The sequence below is a fragment of the Fusarium odoratissimum genome, assembly GCF_000260195.1.
Source record: "Fusarium odoratissimum NRRL 54006 unplaced genomic scaffold supercont1.2, whole genome shotgun sequence".
Classification (NCBI taxonomy): Eukaryota; Fungi; Ascomycota; class Sordariomycetes; order Hypocreales; family Nectriaceae; genus Fusarium; species Fusarium odoratissimum.
The window spans coordinates 1,723,779-1,745,962 of record NW_022158688.1 but is presented as its reverse complement, the minus strand read 5'-3'; the positions used below and the strand labels follow the sequence as shown (position 1 = coordinate 1,745,962).

Genomic DNA, 22,184 nt, shown 5'->3' with positions numbered 1-22,184 from the left:
CGAGTTTTGTTTCGTTGCGAACTGAGAATACTTGTCAAAGCATTCTGTATTCTCTAAGCGACTCGGGTGTCGCTGCACTCCGAATCCGGGGCCGGGCTCTCGGCAGCTACTGAGGTTTCCTCCGATATCTTCGGCTTCCGTTCCCACCATACGACGGTGCCAATGCGAGAATAAGCACAGCCCCAAAGCATGCTTTGACTCATATAACGACGCCGAAACAGTCACAACTTTGCTACAGTACCATATTATTGAGCTTGGAGATTCGGGACAGTCTGTGGATTCCCCTGAATGGCAAGTTGAGCAGTAGGTACAGTAACATTAAATGCGTATTTTCATCAGTATCTTGATATAGTTACATATTTTGCACATCTACTATACATCCGGAGGACCAGGCGTTCCATTTGCACCTCGTCTAAATCTACATCTTCTTCTTGACCTTGAGCTTGTTAGATCCAACATTAGCTCGTGCCGCTGTACCCAGCTTATGCACCTGCTTTCGCTTTTCCCACACACCCGAACGCCCCTCAACAACTGCAACGATCTCCTCAGCAATCCTGTATGGGAATTGCTTGCGTCCACTGCCCTTGGAGGGCTTCTTGTTGATCACGTCCAGAATCCACTTGAACGCTACTCGTCGTCGCTGCCTCACACCCAGAGGTACAGGAAGTTCAAGTGCACGACCACCACCACCGGCGCCGGCCACGTTGCGGATTTTGAGAAGAGGGGCCACCGAGTCTACGGCAACTGTGATGTACAGGATTGGGTTGAGAGGGAGATGTGAGGCCGGGGGAGTTCCGGGCAGTAGAGGGTATTTCGGGCTATAGATCGGAGGTGGTGCGGTTCGGAGGTAGTTCATGACAATGGCCATATTCTAATTCATTAATTAGCCAACTGTCTCCAATTTCATTTTGTAGACAGAACTTACTCGTTGAGCAACACTGAGCTTACCATCCTTCATGAGGAGTCGGGTAATTTGCTCCAACACGGGGTGGTAACGTTTCTTCAGATTGAACCCTTGCGGCCACGGCCTCTTGGGGAGACCAAACTTGTGTCCTGGGTTTTGCATCTCTGTGCTGTCCGTGGTCTCCAACTCGGACTTCTCTGCTGCTGCAACGAGAGCTTCAGCCTTCTCGGCCGAAGGAATAGTACCCTCTCGGTAAAGAACATCCTCCTGTGCCGGTGTCAGGCCACCCTCACCACCCCCAACTGAGCTGGTCTGTGTACGGCCACCGAAAAATAATTGTTCAAGTGTCGTATCGTCGATAACTTCGGCACTGGACGTCGAAGAAGTCACCTATATCGCAGCTCATTAGTTGCGAGACATGGAAGCTTCTGAACCAAGTCCTACCTCAACCTCTCCATTTTCTGCTGCCGACATTCCCTCCTTAGATTCTGAGCCAACCTGGGAGTTCTGAGCCTCTTGAGAGTTATCAATTGCCTTCGGAGGATGATTGTTTCCTTCGCTCGAATACCATCTGTTGCGCGGAAGAGACTGGATGAATGGGGCTGGTCGAGGGGCGACAGGTCTCGATCGAATTGCGAGAGCTCTGCATGCGCTCCAAATACTCGTTCTTGGAGACATGACTGAACTCCGCGTTGCTAGCAACGTTCTCGGAGCAGGAATTATAACAGCCTCGTGACTCTTGTGACCCGATTGTTAGTCTAATTCGCGATGCAAAATTCCCAGAATGGCGGATAAGCAATAATCCGAGAGTTGATGCCATGCTTACATAACCCTATCTGAACCTCAATATTAACAACACTCCGGGGAAGCGAGACAAGTATTGAACCATTTGAATTCATAGTGACTCAATATTCTGGAACAGGAGTTATATGTAGTCATGTTTTGTGATTCTAAAGGTTGGAAGTGCTCGTGGCTGAACTTGAGCTCGACTCTTGCGAAACGAAGTTATTGAGCTGCTTGGATTGGACATGAAACCGGCGCAATTCGCTCACAATGACTATGGTATCAACTCAATGATAATCATCCTAGAGTCATTACTGCTTTCTTCTTCTCAAGAATCCAATGATGCAGCTTACTTCAGCTACCCAAGTGATACTAGGTAGGTGTTCATAACACAAGTGATGTCGCACTGAACCTCATTCTTATGCTATGAAGTCCCGAGGCCGGATTGACATTAGAGTAGAAACCGGTCGGCATTTACAAAACTGTCGTTTCATGTGACCTGCTCATGCTGTCCTACCTACGCTGTGACTGACCGTGGCTGTACCGAGGGTGGGGGTACACAACATTGCTTGAGGGTGAACTTCCCTTTCAGGAAGGAACTGTATGTGAGAAAACGACATTGAGAACGATTGGAGCCTCGATGCGTTGACTGTATTGTATAGGAATGCTGCGAGATATGCTGATAGGCCCTGAAATGAACCCCCCTTGACCTCATAGTAAGGAACTTGTTTGGGTATCCCAAGTAAATATTAAGTACTGAACATCTCAAATACTAAAGGACCGAATCAAACTGTATAGTTCTAAAAGTCTCCGTCTGCTGTCATACGTGCTTTTGTAAACCTCCACGTGAGGGCTCATTGGTAGAGACCCTCCGTGTAACCGACTCCGTCAAACACCAAACGAGAACTGTAATAACCGACATATCCTACCGTTTTCCTCAAGTCATACATGGAAACATTCGACTTTCGCCCTCTAACCCAACCCATAAAATACAATCCAAGGTCTTGACCGAGGGGTCAGTTGTTCCAGGCGCTGAGTGCGTGGTGACCACAACCTTCCCCGTTTCGTAAGTTTTGTTACCAAACTCCAGGTGCTTGATTCGAAAGAGGGAAGACCAAAAGGAAATCATAATAACACAACAAAGATAACTCCTTCGTTCATAAATGGCCAGACCACCATTTTCGTAGACGTTAGTGACGCTTGAGTGGGCGAAGCATATGAAAAGGAGTGACCCCACATCGCAAGTCTACCAACCCCATTGCTGGGTGGGAGAACTAGATTCAGACCCAGTCAACCACTTGACGGCACACTCGGCAGCATCTTCTCTGGCATTGTTGAGATTCTTGCCATCATACCAGAAACGAGCTGCGAGAGTCTTGCCATGGACAGTCACTCTGCTAGACCAAGCAGTTCGGCCACCTATAAGAATTTGAGTTCAGGACCAGAACATCTAAATCATCTTGATGACTAGCATACCTCGACGATCTGACACAATTTGAAAAACCGGGGGACGCAACTGAGCATCTCGGCAAACATCTGATCAGTAGTTAGAATTGAAGGCTTGTGCCAAAGGAGGGGTGGAGGTTTCCATACTGTCGAGCTGATCTTGCCAGGGGCCAGTAGGAGTGTGAGGTTGAACCTCCATTGTGATTTTGGATTGTTTATGACAGGACGGAGATTGGTGTAAGATAGTTGGCTAAAGAAACTGATTTTTCTGAGACTAGAGAGTTGGAGTTGAAGAAGGTTGGCGTACCAGGTCTGACTAACCAAAGATCGAATGAAGCCTACTCAAGAACGGATTCGAAGCTGAGACGACTGATGAGAACACCAAGGGAGGAGATGATGAGCTTTATACGTTCAGATGAATCAAGCTGCACGTAGCCACAGTGTCAGAATACGCCGGGTGTGAGGTTTTCCAAGAACAAGGCGGCAACAGGTATCCTGTAGAGTTGCCTAACGCGTGATGTAGTTGAGAGGCCCGAAAGGTAAGACGAAGGCGAACAGACAGGTTGGGCCCAGGATTCCGGGACGATGATGTGGCAGGATAGGATTAGATGCCGTTCAACGGGAAGGGTGACCGAGGCGGCAATGCAGGCTTCAAGTAGACAAGAAAAGCTTGTGTGAGGTTAAGTTGCAGATGATCAAGGATCAGAGGTATGAGGAGACTGGAGTATATGGCATTGCAATGCAAGTAAATTAGTTCAATACAGTCACGGAGAGGACATAGAAAGGAAGGGTCAAGAGAGTAGATTGAGGAGAAATTATAAATAATTAGTATGTAGGATGTGAGCCACTATGTGAGCTTGTGCTTTGACGAGGAGGTGGGAAGGATTGACAAGCGAAGCCTCAAAAAAGAAAGACCTGAAGTTTCTGCTGGCAAGCAACTAACTACGCAGCAAGCGTGCGTACTATTCATCAATACGCACTACTAGACTATGGCCCTGGAGCTTGGTAGATGGGGCTCCAAGTTGGCTTTGCTTTTTCTAGCCCCTGGGAGGAATTGGAAAGGGTGGGATCTGGTACATTGGGTCCAAGTTCACGATGGGTGTGTGCGAAGTCGTTTTGACCTCAGAATGGGCCGTGCCGGCTCCCGTCAGTCTAAGACGGATGGCAACGGTAACGGCAACGGGTGCGGGAGCGGGTAGAAAGGCGAGGTGCTGAAGGTGTTCTACACATAACGAATCGGTCAACTGAGGCCTGACGAGGCTGACCTGGAGACGACAAGCGAAGACCTGTGAATGTGCGCCCAAGGATACGGGGACAACTGGAAATGGAGGCAAAAAAGAAAGGAAAACAAGGGGGCGTGTGGTCTAAGTCATTTTCGAGGGCGTCGATAAGAGGCTCGTGGCCGCGGAGCTCGTTCTGTCTGCTAGGCGCAAATGTGCAAGGGGATAGTCAAGAAATGGGACCAAGATCACAGCGGATATGTACGCGCACATGCATCCTTGTGGTAAATTAAGCTAAGAGCTTGATTTGGAAAGGCTGAAGCACACTGGCACGCTAGACCAGGTAAAAAAAAAAAAAAAAAGAAAAAAGCAAAGGGAAGCAGAGTACAGCGAAGCAAAACTGACTGGATGGTGGACGCCCAACACCAAGGATAATAGAAATACATACAAAATGATTGAGGAGACAAGAAAAGAAAAACCACTATGAGGCTGACCAGCCATGACGAAATAAACACGAAGCAGGAGATGATATCCTGTACTTGGCCTTGGGAATGCGAAAAGAGATGACAAAAGAGAATACTACCTACCAATCGAGTGAGACGCAGAGGATTCTCACTCTGGTCGTGATGATGTGCAGGATGAGGTGTCATGCTTGAGATGATGTCGCACACGAGCATCAAGTGCAGTTTTCGTCTACAGGCACGCGACAGGACCGGGAAAGTGAGTATACGTGACCGTTAGGCGTCTGTTTGAGGAGAAGATTTGGGCAAAGTTGATGAGAGAACAACCCCTGTTGGCATGGCATCCCATCCGGTTGAGATAACATTTAACAAGGCCACGTCAAGCGAAAGCTTCGGCCAGCATCTTGAGGCATAGGCCAGCTGAAGCAGGGCAGCCCAGTCCAGCTCAGGGGATGAAGACAGGCGACCAATGGGCCTTGTTGGCTAAAAGCCGAAATCGTCCAGGATATAATTTGTCGATGGCAAGTCTACCACGAGATCCGTATCAATATGACAGGCAAAGGACAAAGAAAAGACTCGGATCAGGCTGAGGGGCAAGGACAAAGAAGGACTCGTACGTGGCATCCATGGCTTTGACCTTGGACTCTTGTGCTCTCCTCCTTGATGTCTCATCTCGTTTGTCTCTGACAGTTCGTAAAATTTGACATCGTCCTTTTCGTTTCTTTTTTTCTTTGATGGATGTGCTGTGGAGTTGCAAAGATCACCGTCATAGCCTACCTAGCCTGCTATGATCCCGGCTTTCAGCAGCATTTATCCAGCAAGAACCTCCTTGAATGCTCCCCTAGCCAAGGAGCCCGGATCTAGAGCGTGTGGGGGGACCTCGAGTTCTCCCCACCGACCATCCGCTATCAAGGGTGCTCGTGCCTTAGACTAAGCCCCTAAAGCACTAAAGCAAGCCCGATGAGATGGTGACATGTGACCTAGTGTCAAGCTCTACAGCACTAGCTCGTGTCTTCATCAGAGTTCAGAGTTCAGACCTCCATCAAACAAAGCAACAACACGTCCTTCACTCTCGCTAAGATCAATATCATCTCCTTTCTAAATCCCGATCGCTAGTTGGCGTCTCTCGATACATGAACCAACATTTCATCAAGCACCGCTACTGCATCCATAGCTGCAGTCATCAACTACCGGGGTCTTTACGCATTGGTCTGGAGTTCTTTGGCAACACCGGACTGTTCACAGGGAAGTGGGCAAAACCCGGTACCTACATATCATGACATGTGCGGCACTATGCAGTAGCTTGGTGATGATCTTCGTGTACTCTGTATTTTCATGGCCATTGTAAGGGATTAGCCGCGTCTTGCGACTGACATCGGGACACCGGACGATCTACTATTACCTGATCACCGAGCTAGCCACAAACCTCGTTCGCACTGATCTAGTGGTTCCCGACTTTCAGTACTGTTCGGGTGTCATCGAACGTCTCTTGATTCACAAGCTTCTGAGCCAATTATTCGGCCAATATTTACAGAACAAAACTGACGCCTCTGGAAAGCGGAGACAAGTACCGTGGTAGCGCACAGCAACCGCGTCTTCCCACGGGGTCCTTGACTATACATTTTGGTCGAAATGTATTCAAATTGACGAGAAGCAACTTGCAGAAGCCCCAAGCGCTTCAATCTCAAAGTGCCGGAGGACTTATTAGTGGCCGCTGCGTTTTCGACGCTGTTTGACTGCCGAACCCGCTACGTCCACCTTTCTCGGGAAACTGGCCCATTCCAGGCTTGAAGCTGATGACATATCGGACCCCTGCATACAACAGGACCATTAGCCTTTCACTTCAAGCTTTTCCCCGAGTCTATTCAGACTAGCAGATGCTAGCATTCGCTTCAGTCCGTTGCTGGCGTCTTTTATGTCGTATCGTCGACCCCAGGCTTGAGCTTTGTCTGATGCTGACTGCAAGTGTCTGACTTGCTATGTTCGAGGCCTGGCAACACAGATGGGAGCTGTAAAGGACTGGGCCGGTTCACTCATGCAGTAAAGGCACAAACCCGATTGTCTGAGCATTTGCTATACACCTTGGGATAGCATAGTTTTCTCGCTTTGTTTCCACATTGACGCGACAACAAAGCCAAAAGAGTCACGGAGCCTTACAATACCAGTCAAAGCGACGAACGAGCCGTGCCGGTTTTAGTGTACCAGCTGCAGCGGTTCAACCCCACGTCAACATACCCTCATCCCACGCTTCAGATCACCGTAGCAGGAACTGTCGTCAGCTTGGGCACTGACCGGTGTCTCGTCTGTTACTAAATTGAGTATATGTAGACTCAGCGTGGCAGACCGGTCAAAGACTTTGCCGCAATGCAGTGTCTTTAATCCATGTTTGCGATCTCTCAAAGCCTTATGGATCAGTCATGCAGAGCAGGGGAATCGTGATGAGACTACGTACCTTATCCTTGACAGACAGACAAACCTTGCATCAGCTTGTGTGACGAGCTCCTCCTGATCCGGTTATCAGGTACTGGCCGCGCCTATCATGCTGGCCTCACCAACCAACCACTCTCGTGGAATTTCAACGACAGACTCCACAATGAGCTTGCTCTTCACTCACCGGTCGAAATCGTGACGTAGATGGCATGTAAAATGCTACAACGTGACCTCGCATCAAGCCATCCTCTTCCCTCCTTGCCTCCTTGCATGCCGTACAGCACTGCACCTCGCCGTTTTAGACCACTATGCTGCTGCGCGACCTTGTCTTACAACCTGATAATAGCCCTTTCCTTCTCAGCCTTGGCACTATTTTCAGGATGTAGCTATCCTTGATATTGATAAGCAGCCTTCCAAATATCTAGGAGAAGCAAGGTCCGAAGTTGCGAGGTTGAGTGCAGTGTACATATACACAGAGCGAGGTATTTGGCCGAGCTTGGAGACTGATTATTGATTTCGCCGAATAGCCATCACCTACGGTCAACGCTGCGAAACGTCGATTGATACACAAAGCAATTGCATTCGCTTTTGAATAAGTTTCCATCGTCGAAAACCTCGATTGCAGCCACAAGAGGTTGCCTGATGCCCGAGCTACTGCTTCGAATTCACTTATCGGTAGGACAGTCTACATGTATCTCATCCAACACCACCCCGATGATCTTATTACGCAAACTCATGATACATATTGTCCGTGGTGTTGGTGTGCCGGGCGTACAACGTGAAGAAGCGAGAGAATGTTATTGTTGAGACAACGCCGAATTCCCGAGCGAGAGTTCATGCAACTGTTTAACGTTCCGAGATCATGGAGCAGCAACGAATTTGAAAGCTCATAGGCCATTCATTCATTGAGCTGTGTCTCGCATAAATCTTGTTCAAGAAGTAATTCTTTTCTGCTTCCCTACCTATCTACCAGTCTAGAAATAGTGACTTGAGCCTTGGGGGTCTCGAATTCGAAACAAAGCTTGCTAAGACGAAGATAGTACTTCAGTCTCTGATGACACTGATAAACATAACCATCTTCTCCCTTGAATTTAATCCATAGTTGAGCTTCGGGAGATGGTCATTTGATCTATTCAGTGCGCGTGCCGGACGTAAACCGGCGGTTTCGTGGCCCATCTACAAGTGTGGTTATGGTTAATGTTTAGGCTATGAACTCTTTCCGACAACAAAGTACCTAAGTGATTTCATGGCGGTTTCTTGAGTATGAGGAGTCTCGGCAAAGTGACTCGTACCTATATGGTATGATAAGATCATGACTGCAACAAAAGCAGCTTATGATATTTACCCGGAGGATATGGAGGACATCCCTCCGTCCATTGACCTTACGAGCTTGTTTTTTATGGCAAATCGTCGGCTATCAAAATGAAGGGATCAGCTTCTGTACGTAAAAGTCTCCAGACGAGCCATTTACTTGGCTAAAAACAAGGCGGTTTTTGAGTCTAATTCCCATGCTTGCTCCATTGTAACGGTCCATGCTTGGAGATATGGGGAAGTGGTATTATCCCTCGGTCCGACAGTGGCTCCGCATATAAACTCTCGACCCCATATGTCATTCGATTGTTTTGATTCCCCAAACCACCTTATGTGATGGTCATGATGGACTTTGCAGTAGGTCTCTGGAGATATTCAGCCTATTGGCATCTCTTGATCATCATAAACTCTACCAAACAATCAAAGTCTCGATCTAAAACTCTTCGCGAAGAAAGCATAATTCATTAGTGCCATCTGCCAAGCGTCTCTTCTATTGAGCCTACGTCACTAGAAACTCAACACCACGGTTCTCTAGGAAGAAAGACTGTCGATCTCCCCACACAAACTCCGCAAATCTCCGGATTCCCAGGTTCACCCTATTTTTTCAAGGCCTGAAAGTCCAATTCTCAGGTGCTCTTTGACGCCGTGGTATCGCCGAGTTTAGTTCAAGTGAAGCTTCTTGGGCTTCTCATGACGATGTTACCCTTCCCCTCACTATTTGTCGGGGCGACAGAGGTTCGTATGGAACGTTGTGATGGGCATATATAGTTTCAGTGGCTCCACGATTTTGATTTTCGTCTGCATGTAACCGTTGCAGAGTACATCATGAAGTTCTCACTATTCTTGACGGCTGGCTCTCTTGCCTGGGCCAAGCCATCGACTCCAAAGCTTGACTATAACCGCGCTCCCCCAAATCTCAGCACTCTGGCCAATCTGACGATCTACAACACATGGCGTCCTCGAGCTCACGTACTTCCTCCTACTGGACAGATTGGAGATCCTTGCATGCACTACACTGATCCCAAAACTGGACTTTTCCATGTTGGATATCTCCATGAGGGTGCTGCGGGTGCTACGACGGATGATCTCGTGACATATCGAGATCTCAACCCTGGAGGCGCTCCTTTCATTCGGGCTGGAGGTCTAAATGATCCTGTGGCAGTCTTTGACGGATCCGTTATACCCAAGGGCATCAATGGCACGCCTACACTCTTCTACACCTCTGTATCTTACCTCCCCATCCATTGGACCATCAACTACACTCGCGGAAGTGAGACGCAGTCCCTCGCTGTGTCAAAGGACGGAGGCCGTAACTTCACAAAGCTACGACAGGGCCCTGCGATCCCAGCACCTCCTTTTGCTCTCAACGTGACGGCCTTCCGTGATCCCTTCGTTTTCCAGAACGAAGATCTTGACAGCCTTCTGGAAAGTGAGTCAGGAACATGGTACAGCGTCATTTCTGGTGGTGTCCATCAAAAAGGTCCTAGTATGTTCCTCTATCGTCAGCACGACCCGGAGTTTCAGTATTGGGAGTATCTCGGCGAGTGGTGGCATGAGAAGGCCAACACCACATGGGGTGATGGTCTCTGGGCAGGGCGTTACGGTTTCAACTTTGAAGTGGCCAACGTCTTCAGCATCGATGAAAAGGGGTATAACTCTGAGGGTGAGACATTCATCACCTTTGGAGCAGAGTGGCAGGAGAAGCCCATCGTTCCTCAGGTTTCGTCTTTCCGCGACATGTTGTGGGCTGCAGGAAACATATCCCTCGACAACGGAAAGCCAAAGTTTACTCCTTCGATGGTTGGCAAGCTTGACTGGGGACGATCCGCCTACGCAGCAGCTGGCAAATACCTCCCTTCGGACTCAAAGGCATCGTCCAAGAGCGGTGCACCAGATCGATTCATCAGCTACCTCTGGCTTACTGGAGATTACTACGGCGATCTCAAGTATTTCCCTACTCCCCAGCAGAATTGGACTGGGTCTCTTCTCCTCCCCAGAGAGCTCACCGTCGGCAAGATCAGCAATGTCGTCGATAATGAGCTTTCACGTGAAAAAGGATCCTGGCGTGTTGAGAGAAATGAGTCAGGTGTTTTGGAACTTGCTACTCTAAAGCAGGTTATTGCTCGGGAGCCTATGGCTGCATTCACCAAGAAGACGTCTTTTGTTGAACCGGGGCGAAACATTAGCAAGGCTGGATCAACTACATTTGACCGTAACCCGGAGTCCAAGTTTTACGTCCTCAAGAGCTCTATCTCATTCCCCAAATCTGCTCGCGACTCGGACCTCAAGGCTGGTTTCCAGATTTTGGCTTCTGACAAGGAGTCCACCACTATTTACTACCAGTTCTCCAACGAATCCATCATCATCGATCGCAGCAACACTAGTGCTGCAGCCCTTACAACTAGCGACATTGACGCTCGTCCCGAAGCCGGTCGACTCCGTCTTTTTGACGTTCTGGTTGATGACGAGGAGAAGATTGAGACTCTTGACCTTACTATCGTCGTGGATAATGCCATCGTTGAGGTTCATGCCAACGATCGATTTGGAGTAGCTACTTGGGCTCGGTAAGTTGGAACATCCCCTGATATTGTGATATTTGCTAACAAAACTCTAGTTCTTGGTATGCCGATTCGACCGATATTCGCTTCTTCCATAAGGGAAGCGGTGAGGTGTCTTTTAGCAATGTGACGATTTATGAGGGTCTTGCGGATGCTTGGCCCGAGAGAAAGCGATAGGGATATAGTCTCTGGTGTATTATTATGTGCACACTACATTAGACTTTGGACCTCATTCTTGCATTTTTATATGACCCTATGTACATAATCTGGTGTGGTTGAAGTTGCAAGTTGATACCTGAACCTATGTGCCTCTCTGCGAACCAAAGGGATTCGCTTTCCTTTATCTCAGCCTTGATTAGACGATTACATAAAACTTTGGCTTTTTAATCATCAATTAACATACTTCGAAGCCATCTGTGAACTCGCTACGTTTGGGTAAAAGATATTATAGTGAAAATCGTTGTCGATAAATAACTTTGTCAGTGGATGACAATGGTTATATAGTTGTAGAACGATAAGTACCAGGTGAACTATAGTGCCGATGATCCATATAGCGTAACTTTACTCCCAAAGAGGGCATCTTTCTAGAATCAAGGAACAGAAGATCTTCCAGCACATGTGCTAAGTACGGCTAGTGGATGCCCTTGGGTAACTCGGTATATATAATACCGAAGTGCTGTTTGGTACCGTCTGGCGGACAGGAGACCGGGAACTAATGTGGTTTTCGGGGCTTGTATTCCACTGTGTTATCTGATAATGCTTTTCAAAGTCGGTTTTGACATCAAGTACAACTCATCTCCATTAGCGGTTCAGATGTACGATCAGAATATTCATTTCGCACAAACAAAGTCCAATTACTCTATAAACTCATCTAAATATGAACGCGCTCAACAATCATGATTCTTTTTACAGCTTAGATTCCTCGATGCGACGACCAGTCTCATCAAAGTTAATCTTCTTGCCCGAGTTGAGCGACTCTTGGAGTGCGCAACCAATCTTGACAGCCTGGACAGCACCAGTAAGCTTGAATGGTAACTTGTTGTTATCAAGCACAGCAGCTGAAAATTCGTTCGCTTCTGTCACAAAGGCATGCTCGAAGCGGCCATAGTAGTCTCCAGGAATCTGTCGGCGCACACCGGTCGCCTCGTGCATCTCAACAAGATTGCCCACTGGGTTGGCATTGATGGCGAGTTTGCCTTCAGTACCGATGACCTCTGTCATATCGTGCTGACCAGCAGCCATCATGCGCGAAGAGTAGAAGTATGCGACCTTGCCGCCCCAGAACTCGACGATGCCAACACCATTGTCTACATCCTTGTGCTTTCGCAGCTCAGGCTGAACAGCAGTGATGCCAGTAGCAACAACAGACTTGACGATAGAGTCTTGGCCAAAGTACCACAAGGCAAGGTCGATATCGTGGATGTTACAGTCGACAAAGATACCACCACTGAACTCGGCATAGGCAACGAAGAAACCGGACGGGTCAAGTTTATCGCAGGTTTGAGATCGGAAAACGGAGGGACGACCGATGGCACCGCTGTCCATGCGATCAAAGGCATCGCGGTATGAGGCATCGAATCGACGGGAGAAACCACACATGACCTTGAGGTGCGGCTTCTTGGCAGCAGCATCCACAACAGATTGGGACTGTTGAAGAACAAGGGTTAGTTAGAGTTCATAATAAGCTTAATTTGGGGGAAGGGGAAACTAACGATCTCAACGCTGGTACTTAGAGGCTTCTCGCAAAGAACATGCTTATCAGCCTCAATGGCTTGAATGGCCTCTTCAGCATGAGCGGTAGTAACAGTAGCGACTACTACAGCCTGGAGGCCAGGATGCTTCAGCATCTCTTGGTAGTCGTTGTAGATTGTAACACCCTCGAGGTGAACCTTGGCCCAGTCTGCCTCCTTCTGGACAGGAGTAAAGGCTGCGACAAGCTCAGCGCGGGGTGTTCTGTTGTGAAAGTTGAGAGCATGACGAGCACCCATGCGGCCGAGACCAGCAACGGCGACTTGGAGCTTAGGGGAGGCCATTGTGTTGAGAGAAGAAGGACGTTATAGAGAAAAGATTAGGTTAAAGCTGTGTGTCTGTTGGGTTCTCGTAGCAACAATGAGGCTGAAGAGTTAAGAGCTGAGAGATGATGAGCATGAGCGAGCTCTCCTCCCTTATACCTTGAGCTCTCTCGGTAATCTAGGTCAAGAATATTTACACCGATACTCGGAGCTCTGGCGGCATTGCTCGTTGTTTTCTCGAACCTTTCTCAACCCTAACACCACATTCAACTCGATTGGACAAACCCACGTTGCACGAGTACATGGTTTCTGCCAGTGGCTTGGAATAGAAGTCACAAGATCTACATTCTTCCGCTTTTCAGTCAGAATAGTATCATAGCCATTGGCTAGATTGTCAACTTTTCTCATCTTAGACAGACGACGCAGGTTGAAGATGAGTTACTAGTGGAGAATATAAGTCAGATTTCCAAATGGAGCAATTAGCTACGAAGTTTCTATCGGGGCCTCCTACTGGAAATAGACCTGCAGTTCGGAACCCTGACCCCTGAAGACCCCGCAACAGCATGGATCACCTCCGCATTGCGGGTGAGGCTTAACTCTCCGAACCCCTCGCTGACTCAAAGGAAGAAGACGTGATTGGAAAGATTGGCCGAAGGAGGCAACATCTCTTAGATATTCTCGTCATGGAAAATCTCGCCGTGGTTTCCGACTGGGGAATTTCCTATTCCGTTGGTTTGGATTGGTTGGTAAAATATTTCGCTATGTTTACTCGCTGAAATTGTTCGGTTGAACACAACACCACATCAGAAATCTCACGATGATTTTTTTCAGTAGAATCTTCCCATCAGGTTATTATAAATCATATGGTATAAATGGACCTGCTTATACTTCTCTGCAAATTATTCTCTCAGTCTCTCCCCACGTCTTCTCAACGTGCTTCTTGCAACTCGTTGATGATCCATTCAACAGTCAGAGTCGCAGTATACCTGACACCGCTCATCATCCTTGGAACCCCTGTCCATTTCTTAAGCAAAAAATCATACGAGGTAGATAAAATGAAGGTATTTTCCCAAAATGCAGTCTTGCTCGCATACCTTCACTTAGAGTGTGTGCATCGCGAGCACCAGTCCTTGGGTTCCGTGTGTTTTAGAGCATCATAGGATAATTTTAGTCTACCTTGGGCTAACTTGTGAGATCTCATCATAACTTCCCTAAATACAGCCTGGATTCTGTAGAAGATCCGTTCGGCGACTTGCGAAGTTCTTCAGAATACCAATAGGCTCCCCTGGTTAGTTCTTCAAAGTATTTAGCGCTTATTGGCCAATTTATAAGGAGAGATTTGGAGACCCTTGGTACTGACAGATATACGATTGCCTTATTTAGGTGTCCTATCTACTAACGTCGAATCGTATATGAACCCAGCAGACCGCCTCTGAAGAACTTCTGTGTAATTGTAACCCTCAAGCCCCAAAAGGGTGCCAATACAAACATCTTTCACATACTTCCAGCCGCTTACTAAGCCTTGGCGACCTCATCAGAGGCAGCAGATTTCCTGAGAAGCTTCATTTCTTTCTGGATTTCTCGTGCTCGTTGAACACCGAAGCCGTGCTCGAAAATCTCTCGAATATCCTCAAGAGTCATGCCCTTGACTTCAGGGTAACAGAAGTAGATGCAAACCCAGCCGAGAATGCAGATGGCAGCGTAGAATCCGAAAGCACCAGAGGGGGTAGTATTCTCCATCTGAGTAAGAAATGTTGAAGACACAATGATATTGGATCCCCAGCAGGTCATGGTGAGCATCATAGTTCCCATAGCTCGAACTTCCATGGGGAAGAACTCGCTTGAAAGCCAAGCCGTGTTGCCGATACCAGAAGAGTAGAAACCTACAAAGATCACCATGCTGACGAGGACCACAATAGCAGGCCAACCAATCTTGGCGTCTGATGCCAGAGAGAGATCATGGTTGATAGGGATATACTTAAAACACACAGCAGCAACTATGAGAGCGATACCCATGAAAGGAACTGTGCAGATTAAAATCCTTCGGCGGCCAGCACGGTCAACAAGCATGAGGTTGACCCAGGTGAAAATGAAGTTGGTGCCAGCAATTACTGTTCCCACAGCTACGGGGTTAGAAAACCCAACGAGGGAGAACAGTAGAGGAGAATAGTACATGAGAGAGTTGAAGCCGCTGAGTTGAGAGATAGCCATGAGTCCGCAGGCAGAGACGAGAGTTCGGAAGTTTGCGGGGTTGACATAGAGCTGCTTGAACACCCACCACTGAGACTTGCCAGCATTAAGAGACTTGGCCTCGTTGACGTGGTGTGTGATATGGCGAATCTTGTCCTGGACCTGTGCTTCGGTACCATTGGGAAAGATACGCCTGATGACTGCGGCCGCCTCTTCAGCCTTTCCGTGGTAGATGAGCTGACGAGGAGATTCGGGACAGAAAGGGAGAAGAGCGGCAAGTACGATAGCAGGGATGGCACCACCGCCTACCATGTATCGCCAGCCAGATGAAACGTGTGCGAATGCGGCTCCAATGCCGTAGGAGACAAGCTGACCACCAGTGATAGACATATTATCAAGACCGATCATACGACCTCGATACTTGCCAGGGCTCACTTCAGCAATATATAAAGGTACGACCATTGCAGCACTCCCCACCCCCAGACCGACGATGAGGCGGCCAACAGTCATCTGAGCGACTGAGAAAGAAGCGGCCTGGATGACGGCACCGACAGTGAAGAGGACACAGCCCACATAGATAGCAACCTTTCGCCCGTAACGATCAGCAGAACATCCTGCAAAGATGGCACCCAGAAAGGCACCACCGGAGGTGATCGAGGTGATGAGTTCTTTCTCCTGAGACGTAAGAGTCTTGCCGAGGTCTTGGTGGATGTAGATCTATATCCCACGTTAGTACCCGAGGTAGCAAATTAAAGGAAAAAGATAGAAAGAACATACAAGCACAGCGGATATGATTCCAGTATCATAACCAAACAGCATGCCACCGATGGCAGCAGTGATACTGACAAGCCAGGAAAACTTGCCGGTCTTGGTCTGCTCGATGGAGTCGAGATCATCGATGTTGATTTCGTGAATGGAATTTGGGGAACCCGTATCCTCGAGATGCTCGAGATGTTCCTTGGTATCTGCCTTGGACATGATGCCGGTTGGGGTTGTGGTAGTGTGAAGCTGATATTGGGGTTGTTCAACACAGTCTGTCGGAAGAGGTTCAGGAGTTTTGAAGAAGCTTCAAAATCTCTATGAAGAGAGTACCGAAGAAACGAAAGCGGGTTCAAAGAGTTACTGGATCTCTTTTTGAGATGTCCAGAGAGGTTTGAAGAATGAGAAGATGGAGTTCGATGCTGATGTGGAAAGAAGCGATTCAGCTGATGTTCGAAGGTCTTATATATTAAACATCCCAGGTGAAGCACACCACCAAACCAGGATTCGGGCTTGATACTCCTTGCTACTCCAGAACTTGATTATCTGTAGCTGATGTTAATGAGGGGATGAATATTTCCCTTTCAGAAAAACGTGGAATGACTAGCATGGTCAGAGTCTCAACGCCCTGACGCCTTGCCCCCGGATTACACTAACGAGCGGCATTTAGACCAGAATCTCCAAGGCCGAGGACTCAATTGATTGGATGAGCTGGGATTCTAGACCATGCTAGGCTCGTTTACTCCGGATGTGCGTCAGTCCCCAGACAGATTACCGACTGAAGCCATCACCATCCCCATGGGGAAGCCATAGTGGCGAGAGCGGCCTGTTCTCCAGTGGGCTTCAGGGGGTCTCATGTTAAAGTTCGGGGCTAATTTGATTCAGCTGGACGCTGATTTGTCCGTCGATTAGTGCCCACTCATGGCGGACTAACTTGCCCTTTTTTACCAAGAAAGGCAACTGCTTTTTTCATCAACTCTGGGTCATATTCCTTCTTTGCTCCATCCCTCAATTCTCCTCCTCATCATCAAAAGTTTGGTTGGAACGGGCCGTCTTTTCGTTAATGATACCCGCTGTCCCCTGGTAACAGTTGCCTTATGAATCATGCAAGAGTCTCTATCAACGACAACTAAGACAAGGCCTCTCAACCCCTGTATGGTAAGTCGCCCCGCTACGATAGCCCCTAAAGGCTGTAAACTGATAGATACCGTTTCCAAGGTCTGTAAGCAAAGGTGAGTCTCTATCTCGTTAACATAGGAAATATTACCCGTTTTTGATTGCTCCGTTGAGTCCTCTGGAGCAATATGTTCTGACTATCAACTTCTGATAGACATCTCAAGTGTAAGTTACATTAACTTTACCAACGGTGGTGGCTTGTATTGCACCTCACCTTTCCAACAATGGAAACTAATCCGAAAAAACAGGTGACAACGATAAACCTTCTTGTGCCAGTTGTCGAAAGAGCGATATTGAGTGCGTTCGAGGTTTCAGTGTGAGATTTCGTCATGGTCTGAATCCGAGGTATATTGCCCTTTCTGTCATTGACTTCTGTTACTAACCACGCGAAGTATACGATCTGGTAAGGCTGTTGAAGCCAAGAATAGAGACTACAATTTCTCCCAAGATCAACCATGGGTCAAGACAACCAGAGCTCTAAGTTTTGTTGATGAGACTCCAGACATCATTAACATCCATGATTCGAACAACCTGGACACATTGGAAAACTTCGACATTGGACGTGATATCGACAATGCCAGCAATCAATCTTCACCGGCCCTTGCTTCTCTACAAACAATTCGATCAAATGATTCAACGTCTTATTCCGATCAGGACAGATCCAACTCAACTTCAGTCTTTGGGATCTCTTCTTCCAATATAGATCAGGAGCGCCCTTCAAAGAAACGAGCATTAAGTCCATCTTCAAGTGGGAATTGGAAGAACACCTCTCGATCGGACCCTAGCGATGCTATCTCACCCAGCCAGAAGTCTGATACCATAGGACCTTTCGCATCGTTTTCGGGACCTCACACTATCGAATCTCCTATCCTTAGTAGTGATATTGTTTTGGGTGTTGGAAGTCCTCAAGTTGCCGCGGCGCTCGCGAGCTCTCGTGGAACAGACCTTCCAATTCCAGTGGACAATGTTGCCGAAGCCATCTCAGGTATTTACTTGGATACGCCGAGATGGCCACTGGAAGATCCACAAGAGGCGATGTTATTTTACAACTTCATCCACGTCTTGGCACCGCTCTTCGATTTGTGTGACAGCGAGCGACATTTCGCTACGATTGTCCCGCGTCGAGCAGTCATATGTCCTCCACTTATGAACGCAGTGCTTGCGGCTTCTGCCAAACGATTAAGCAGAATTGATGGGTTCGATGGCTTAGTCGGCGACCGTTATCACCAGAACTGCCTCGATGCTCTCATCCCTGCCCTGAGCAGTTCTGCAGCTGTCATGGACGAAAATCTCCTCACTGCCATTGTCATTCTTCGCTACATGGAGGAACTCGACGTGCCCCTCACATCTGCAGACACGGCCAGCGAATCACATCTTGTTGGTACTCGAGTCTTTGTTGCAGCTCAAGAAAAAGTTTTAGACTTTACTGGACTACGACGTGCGGCATTCTGGGTTGCACTACGGCAAGGTAAGGAGGCACCTCTGCTTTGGTCGTAATGTATGCTAACAACTATATCAAGAGATACACATGGCTTTTATGCAGGCCCGGCCCGTCCACCCAAATTTCGCCTTGGAAGACATCTCTAGGCTTGTTCAAAACGATGACACCTGTTGCACCTTTGCAAATTTAACCATCTTGCAATGTGCTGCTTGTCTACGTTATTGTTATGGGTCGGAAGATCAGAGCTTCTCAGCATGGGAGAGGTTGCAAGAGGCTCAAGAGCGATGGTGGGCGGATAGGCCATGGCACTTTCATCCGATGTACATCAACACTGATTCACCTGGTATCTTTCCACAAGCGCTGTATCTCAACGACGCCGTGGTTACAGGAGTGCTCCATTACCTGCTGATTCAGGTTTTGTTAGCAGCTCACAACCCTAGGACACCAAAATTAGGTCCCGGGCAGGCCAAAGCGGCCAAGTCAATAAATGAGGAGATTAGAAGGACGGTCAAGATGGTGTGTGGTGTTGCTGAGGTGAGAATTTGTTGTTGATGTCGAAGATTTCTACTAATGTGGGAAAATAGTCCAACCAACGCAATCCAACGGGCTATGCGTATGACCAACCAACGTTTCTCCTTGTAACAGTATCTCGCTAATTTTGTTTCTATAGATATGCTTGCTTAGCTATAACGATGGCGGGTGACAGATTCAATAACTTGTTTGAACAGGAAGCCCTATATGGCATGCTACAAAAAGCAGATGTACAATTTGGGTGGCCGAATCGATCAGTGTAAGCCGAAACCAGATTCTCTCAATTACTAGTCTAACAGCCATTGCAGACAAGAGTATTTAAAGGAAGCTTGGGGTTGGACCGAATCTCCTGAGAACGTGAATTCTGGAATGCCTATCTCAGGGATGTTAAATAGCAACTTGCAGTTGGTGTAATGACTGATTACTTCTTGAACTCTCCAAACATCGTGATTACAACAATGACCGTATAAAAGCATGACAGACTACAGATTGACGTTTACCTGTTGCCTCAAGCCATTACCTTCGGTTTATCTTCCTATCAGTAATGGGGTTGCGTTATGTTGTCGGTATGGTATCCGGCTGATGTTGTGGGGGGTAAGGGAATTCTCGCCATCTAAGGAGTTCTATAGAGCAAATGTAGCACCGTGTATACTAAATGGCCCAAGTTTTACAAGGGTCTGATCAAGGTGGCCGGGTTTTAGGATATTCTTAGGGAATATTATCCTAAGGGTGCCTAAATTTTGTAAATTAGGATAGGTTTTACACGGTTTAGACAATCTTAGGACAATATCCTCTAAGAAACTTATCTCTTTATGTTGGCTAGGAGTCAATCTGGGCTAAACAGTGGCTGTATCTGCTAATTTTGGAGATCGGGACCTCACTGTAACACTTGTGCGGACTTCACTCCGACATGGAGACCTTTCCTCTTGCGTTGGTCAAATGATCTCGAATTTAACTGGTTTGATCTACGAACCAAGTCCAAAGTCATTATTATGTTTATTCTAATTGCCCTTTTCGTCAACTTCTTCCACACCCAAGTCTCGACGCCAAACCTTGAGGGGCATAGGGCCAGGAGCAAGATTCATCGCCTCTCTGCGTTCTGGTTCCCACTCTGGATAAGGCAATGCCCACTCATACCTATGCACAACACTAGCCAATAGTACAGTTTGCTCAAGATAACTGATATTTCGGCCGATGCAGCCGCGGGCTCCGGCACTGAAGGCGATAAAATATGGCTGCAAGTCCTTGCCCTTCTCTCCGAGCCATCTCTCCGGAGCGTATGACTCAGGATCGGGAAAGACTTGAGGGTCTCTGTGTGTGACATACGCCGAGATAGACACAGTAGTATCTCCAGGGGTATAATCACCGAGAATATTCCAGCCTTCAGGGGGTGTACGGCGAGGAAGACCAAAAGTCGTTGGCGGTGTGATGCGAAGAGATTCGTCTAAGCAGGCTCGAAGGTAGGGAAGATGCTTGACTTTATCGTAGGGAGCAACGATCTCTTCAGGATCAAGAACAGAGTCAACTTCTTCTCGAAGCTTCGCCATGCAAGACGGGTTCTTCAGAAGCCAATACATGACGTTGTTCATCGCGATAGCAGTGGTATCAGAGCCAGCATTCATCATGATGGAAACTTCAGCGACAATCTCTCCCCACTCAAGACCAGGAGGATTGGCCTCGCTGTGGTCCATAAGAGCTTGGAAGAAATCAGGCAGTCTCTCGCCATTCCTATATCGCTCAAGACGCTGTGTCGCGCGATGATACACAATATCGTTCCAGCCTTCGTTGAGGTGCCACCACTGGCGGAAATCTTTCGAGAACCACTTTGACACTTCAACATTGAAGTTGTACCACTTCTCAGTCCAGGCGAGAATAGACTGAGCACGGGCTGTTGAGTGAAGACACTCTCGGAAGTTGACTTCGTGGATGGTTCCATCCATACGCTCGGCTTTCACGCGATCATGGCCTTGGTCAAGAAAACCGAGACGCTCGCTAAGGCCAATATCTGCTATGGCGTCGAGGGTGAAGAAGTTGGTAAATGCGCGGTAATCGAAGTTGAGATCTCTAGGGTCGGGCCGTGTGAAGCCTTCTTTGAGTGGCAGAGTACAAGCAGCATCGGCAGCGCGGATGAAACGCTCTGCCTTGTCGGCCACTTTAAACTCCCAGTTTTCAAGATTCTTCAAGGCATATGCAGCAGAAAGGGCACGGCGCTTTCTAGCATGGTCGGCCTTGTCGATGACATCGGCTAAGTGATAGTGGCTGCCAGCAAGAGTCTCGTAGAACTCTCCCTTGGTGCATTTTGTGCCATGGCCATAGATATCCTTGATGGCTTGGATGGAGCCATAGGATAGAGAATTTGGGCCAGTGCGGATCACGGGATGGGTCTTGTGCATCTCATACAGAGTACGGGAGCGGAAACCCTTGGCTGCTTCGCGGACAAAAGGGATATTGGTTATTCCCGCCAGGGGGTGGAAGTTGGGGTACCGCCGGAGACCTTTGGCATCGCGAAGATATGTGTAGATGGGGTAGAGGACGAAATACGTGAGGAGAGATACTGCTGTAAAGACAGATACAACTTGTGCGTACATGATGAGAGATTGTGATGTAGAGTCTTTGATAGAGATTGATGAGCCCAGAAGAGACGAGTTATATTGTATTGAAATAGTCTATTCCATCTGTCTATGTTCATCACCCCAGGGCCATTCTTGCATCGTCAAAGTTGACTTGCCATAATTGATACAAGAAAGAAATACTCTGAGAAAGGCAACTTCGAGGCAATTGCTCTAGAAGCATGAGAGCTCTTCTGGCCTCATTCAGCCACCCCCGTCCTCAACCCCATCTCAATCAAGAACATGAGTGCGGGGAAGACAAATGGGGAAATATACTGAACCCGGTAACGCCTTGAATCTAGATTTCATTGTCTCGTCTTCCCCGTGTCTTCATCCCCGCACATCTCGTCACC

At 47.9% G+C, this 22,184-nt stretch overlaps 8 protein-coding genes across 9 annotated transcripts; 2 read left to right on the top strand and 6 right to left on the bottom strand.

Moving 5' to 3' along the window:
* Positions 1–249: 249 nt before the first annotated feature.
* Positions 250–2,152, bottom strand: FOIG_02218 (uncharacterized protein). Its single transcript, XM_031199419.1, has 4 exons — positions 1,731–2,152; positions 1,349–1,642; positions 926–1,294; positions 250–871 (listed from the first exon to the last, which is right to left on the bottom strand). The coding sequence occupies exons 2-4, from the start codon at positions 1,580–1,582 to the stop codon at positions 419–421; spliced, it is 1,056 nt and encodes a 351-aa protein (XP_031071456.1). The 5' UTR covers positions 1,583–1,642; positions 1,731–2,152; the 3' UTR covers positions 250–418.
* A 262-nt stretch (positions 2,153–2,414) lies between these two features.
* On the bottom strand, positions 2,415–3,895 carry FOIG_02217 (uncharacterized protein). Of its 2 annotated transcripts, XM_031199418.1 has the most exons (4): positions 3,441–3,895; positions 3,281–3,392; positions 3,164–3,223; positions 2,415–3,106 (listed from the first exon to the last, which is right to left on the bottom strand). In XM_031199418.1, the coding sequence occupies exons 2-4, from the start codon at positions 3,330–3,332 to the stop codon at positions 2,934–2,936; spliced, it is 285 nt and encodes a 94-aa protein (XP_031071455.1). In that variant the 5' UTR covers positions 3,333–3,392; positions 3,441–3,895; the 3' UTR covers positions 2,415–2,933. The 2 variants fall into 2 exon arrangements, with proteins under 2 accessions (XP_031071455.1, XP_031071454.1); XM_031199417.1 differs by having other exon boundaries at positions 3,281–3,895.
* A 185-nt stretch (positions 3,896–4,080) lies between these two features.
* FOIG_02216 (uncharacterized protein) lies at positions 4,081–5,228 on the bottom strand. Its single transcript, XM_031199416.1, has one exon. It carries the CDS (start codon positions 5,028–5,030, stop codon positions 4,602–4,604), a length of 429 nt encoding a protein of 142 aa, XP_031071453.1. The 5' UTR covers positions 5,031–5,228; the 3' UTR covers positions 4,081–4,601.
* Positions 5,229–8,874: 3,646 nt separating this feature from the next.
* FOIG_02215 (beta-fructofuranosidase) lies at positions 8,875–11,540 on the top strand. Its single transcript, XM_031199415.1, has 2 exons — positions 8,875–11,119; positions 11,170–11,540. Exons 1-2 carry the CDS (start codon positions 9,381–9,383, stop codon positions 11,288–11,290), a joined length of 1,860 nt encoding a protein of 619 aa, XP_031071452.1. The 5' UTR covers positions 8,875–9,380; the 3' UTR covers positions 11,291–11,540.
* Positions 11,541–11,904: 364 nt separating this feature from the next.
* FOIG_02214 (myo-inositol 2-dehydrogenase) lies at positions 11,905–13,396 on the bottom strand. Its single transcript, XM_031199414.1, has 2 exons — positions 12,826–13,396; positions 11,905–12,760 (listed from the first exon to the last, which is right to left on the bottom strand). Exons 1-2 carry the CDS (start codon positions 13,144–13,146, stop codon positions 12,020–12,022), a joined length of 1,062 nt encoding a protein of 353 aa, XP_031071451.1. The 5' UTR covers positions 13,147–13,396; the 3' UTR covers positions 11,905–12,019.
* Positions 13,397–14,041: 645 nt separating this feature from the next.
* Positions 14,042–16,623, bottom strand: FOIG_02213 (uncharacterized protein). The gene is made up of 2 exons (XM_031199413.1): positions 16,093–16,623; positions 14,042–16,032 (listed from the first exon to the last, which is right to left on the bottom strand). The coding sequence occupies exons 1-2, from the start codon at positions 16,291–16,293 to the stop codon at positions 14,641–14,643; spliced, it is 1,593 nt and encodes a 530-aa protein (XP_031071450.1). The 5' UTR covers positions 16,294–16,623; the 3' UTR covers positions 14,042–14,640.
* An 851-nt stretch (positions 16,624–17,474) lies between these two features.
* FOIG_02212 (uncharacterized protein) lies at positions 17,475–19,636 on the top strand (the record flags this gene model as incomplete). Its single annotated transcript, XM_031199412.1, has 6 exons — positions 17,475–17,566; positions 17,643–18,718; positions 18,771–19,225; positions 19,276–19,304; positions 19,362–19,481; positions 19,531–19,636. The coding sequence occupies 6 exons, from the start codon at positions 17,475–17,477 to the stop codon at positions 19,634–19,636; spliced, it is 1,878 nt and encodes a 625-aa protein (XP_031071449.1).
* A 587-nt stretch (positions 19,637–20,223) lies between these two features.
* FOIG_02211 (cytochrome P450 oxidoreductase) lies at positions 20,224–21,810 on the bottom strand (the record flags this gene model as incomplete). Its single annotated transcript, XM_031199411.1, has 1 exon — positions 20,224–21,810. The coding sequence occupies one exon, from the start codon at positions 21,808–21,810 to the stop codon at positions 20,224–20,226; it is 1,587 nt and encodes a 528-aa protein (XP_031071448.1).
* Between the last annotated feature and the right edge of the window lie 374 nt (positions 21,811–22,184).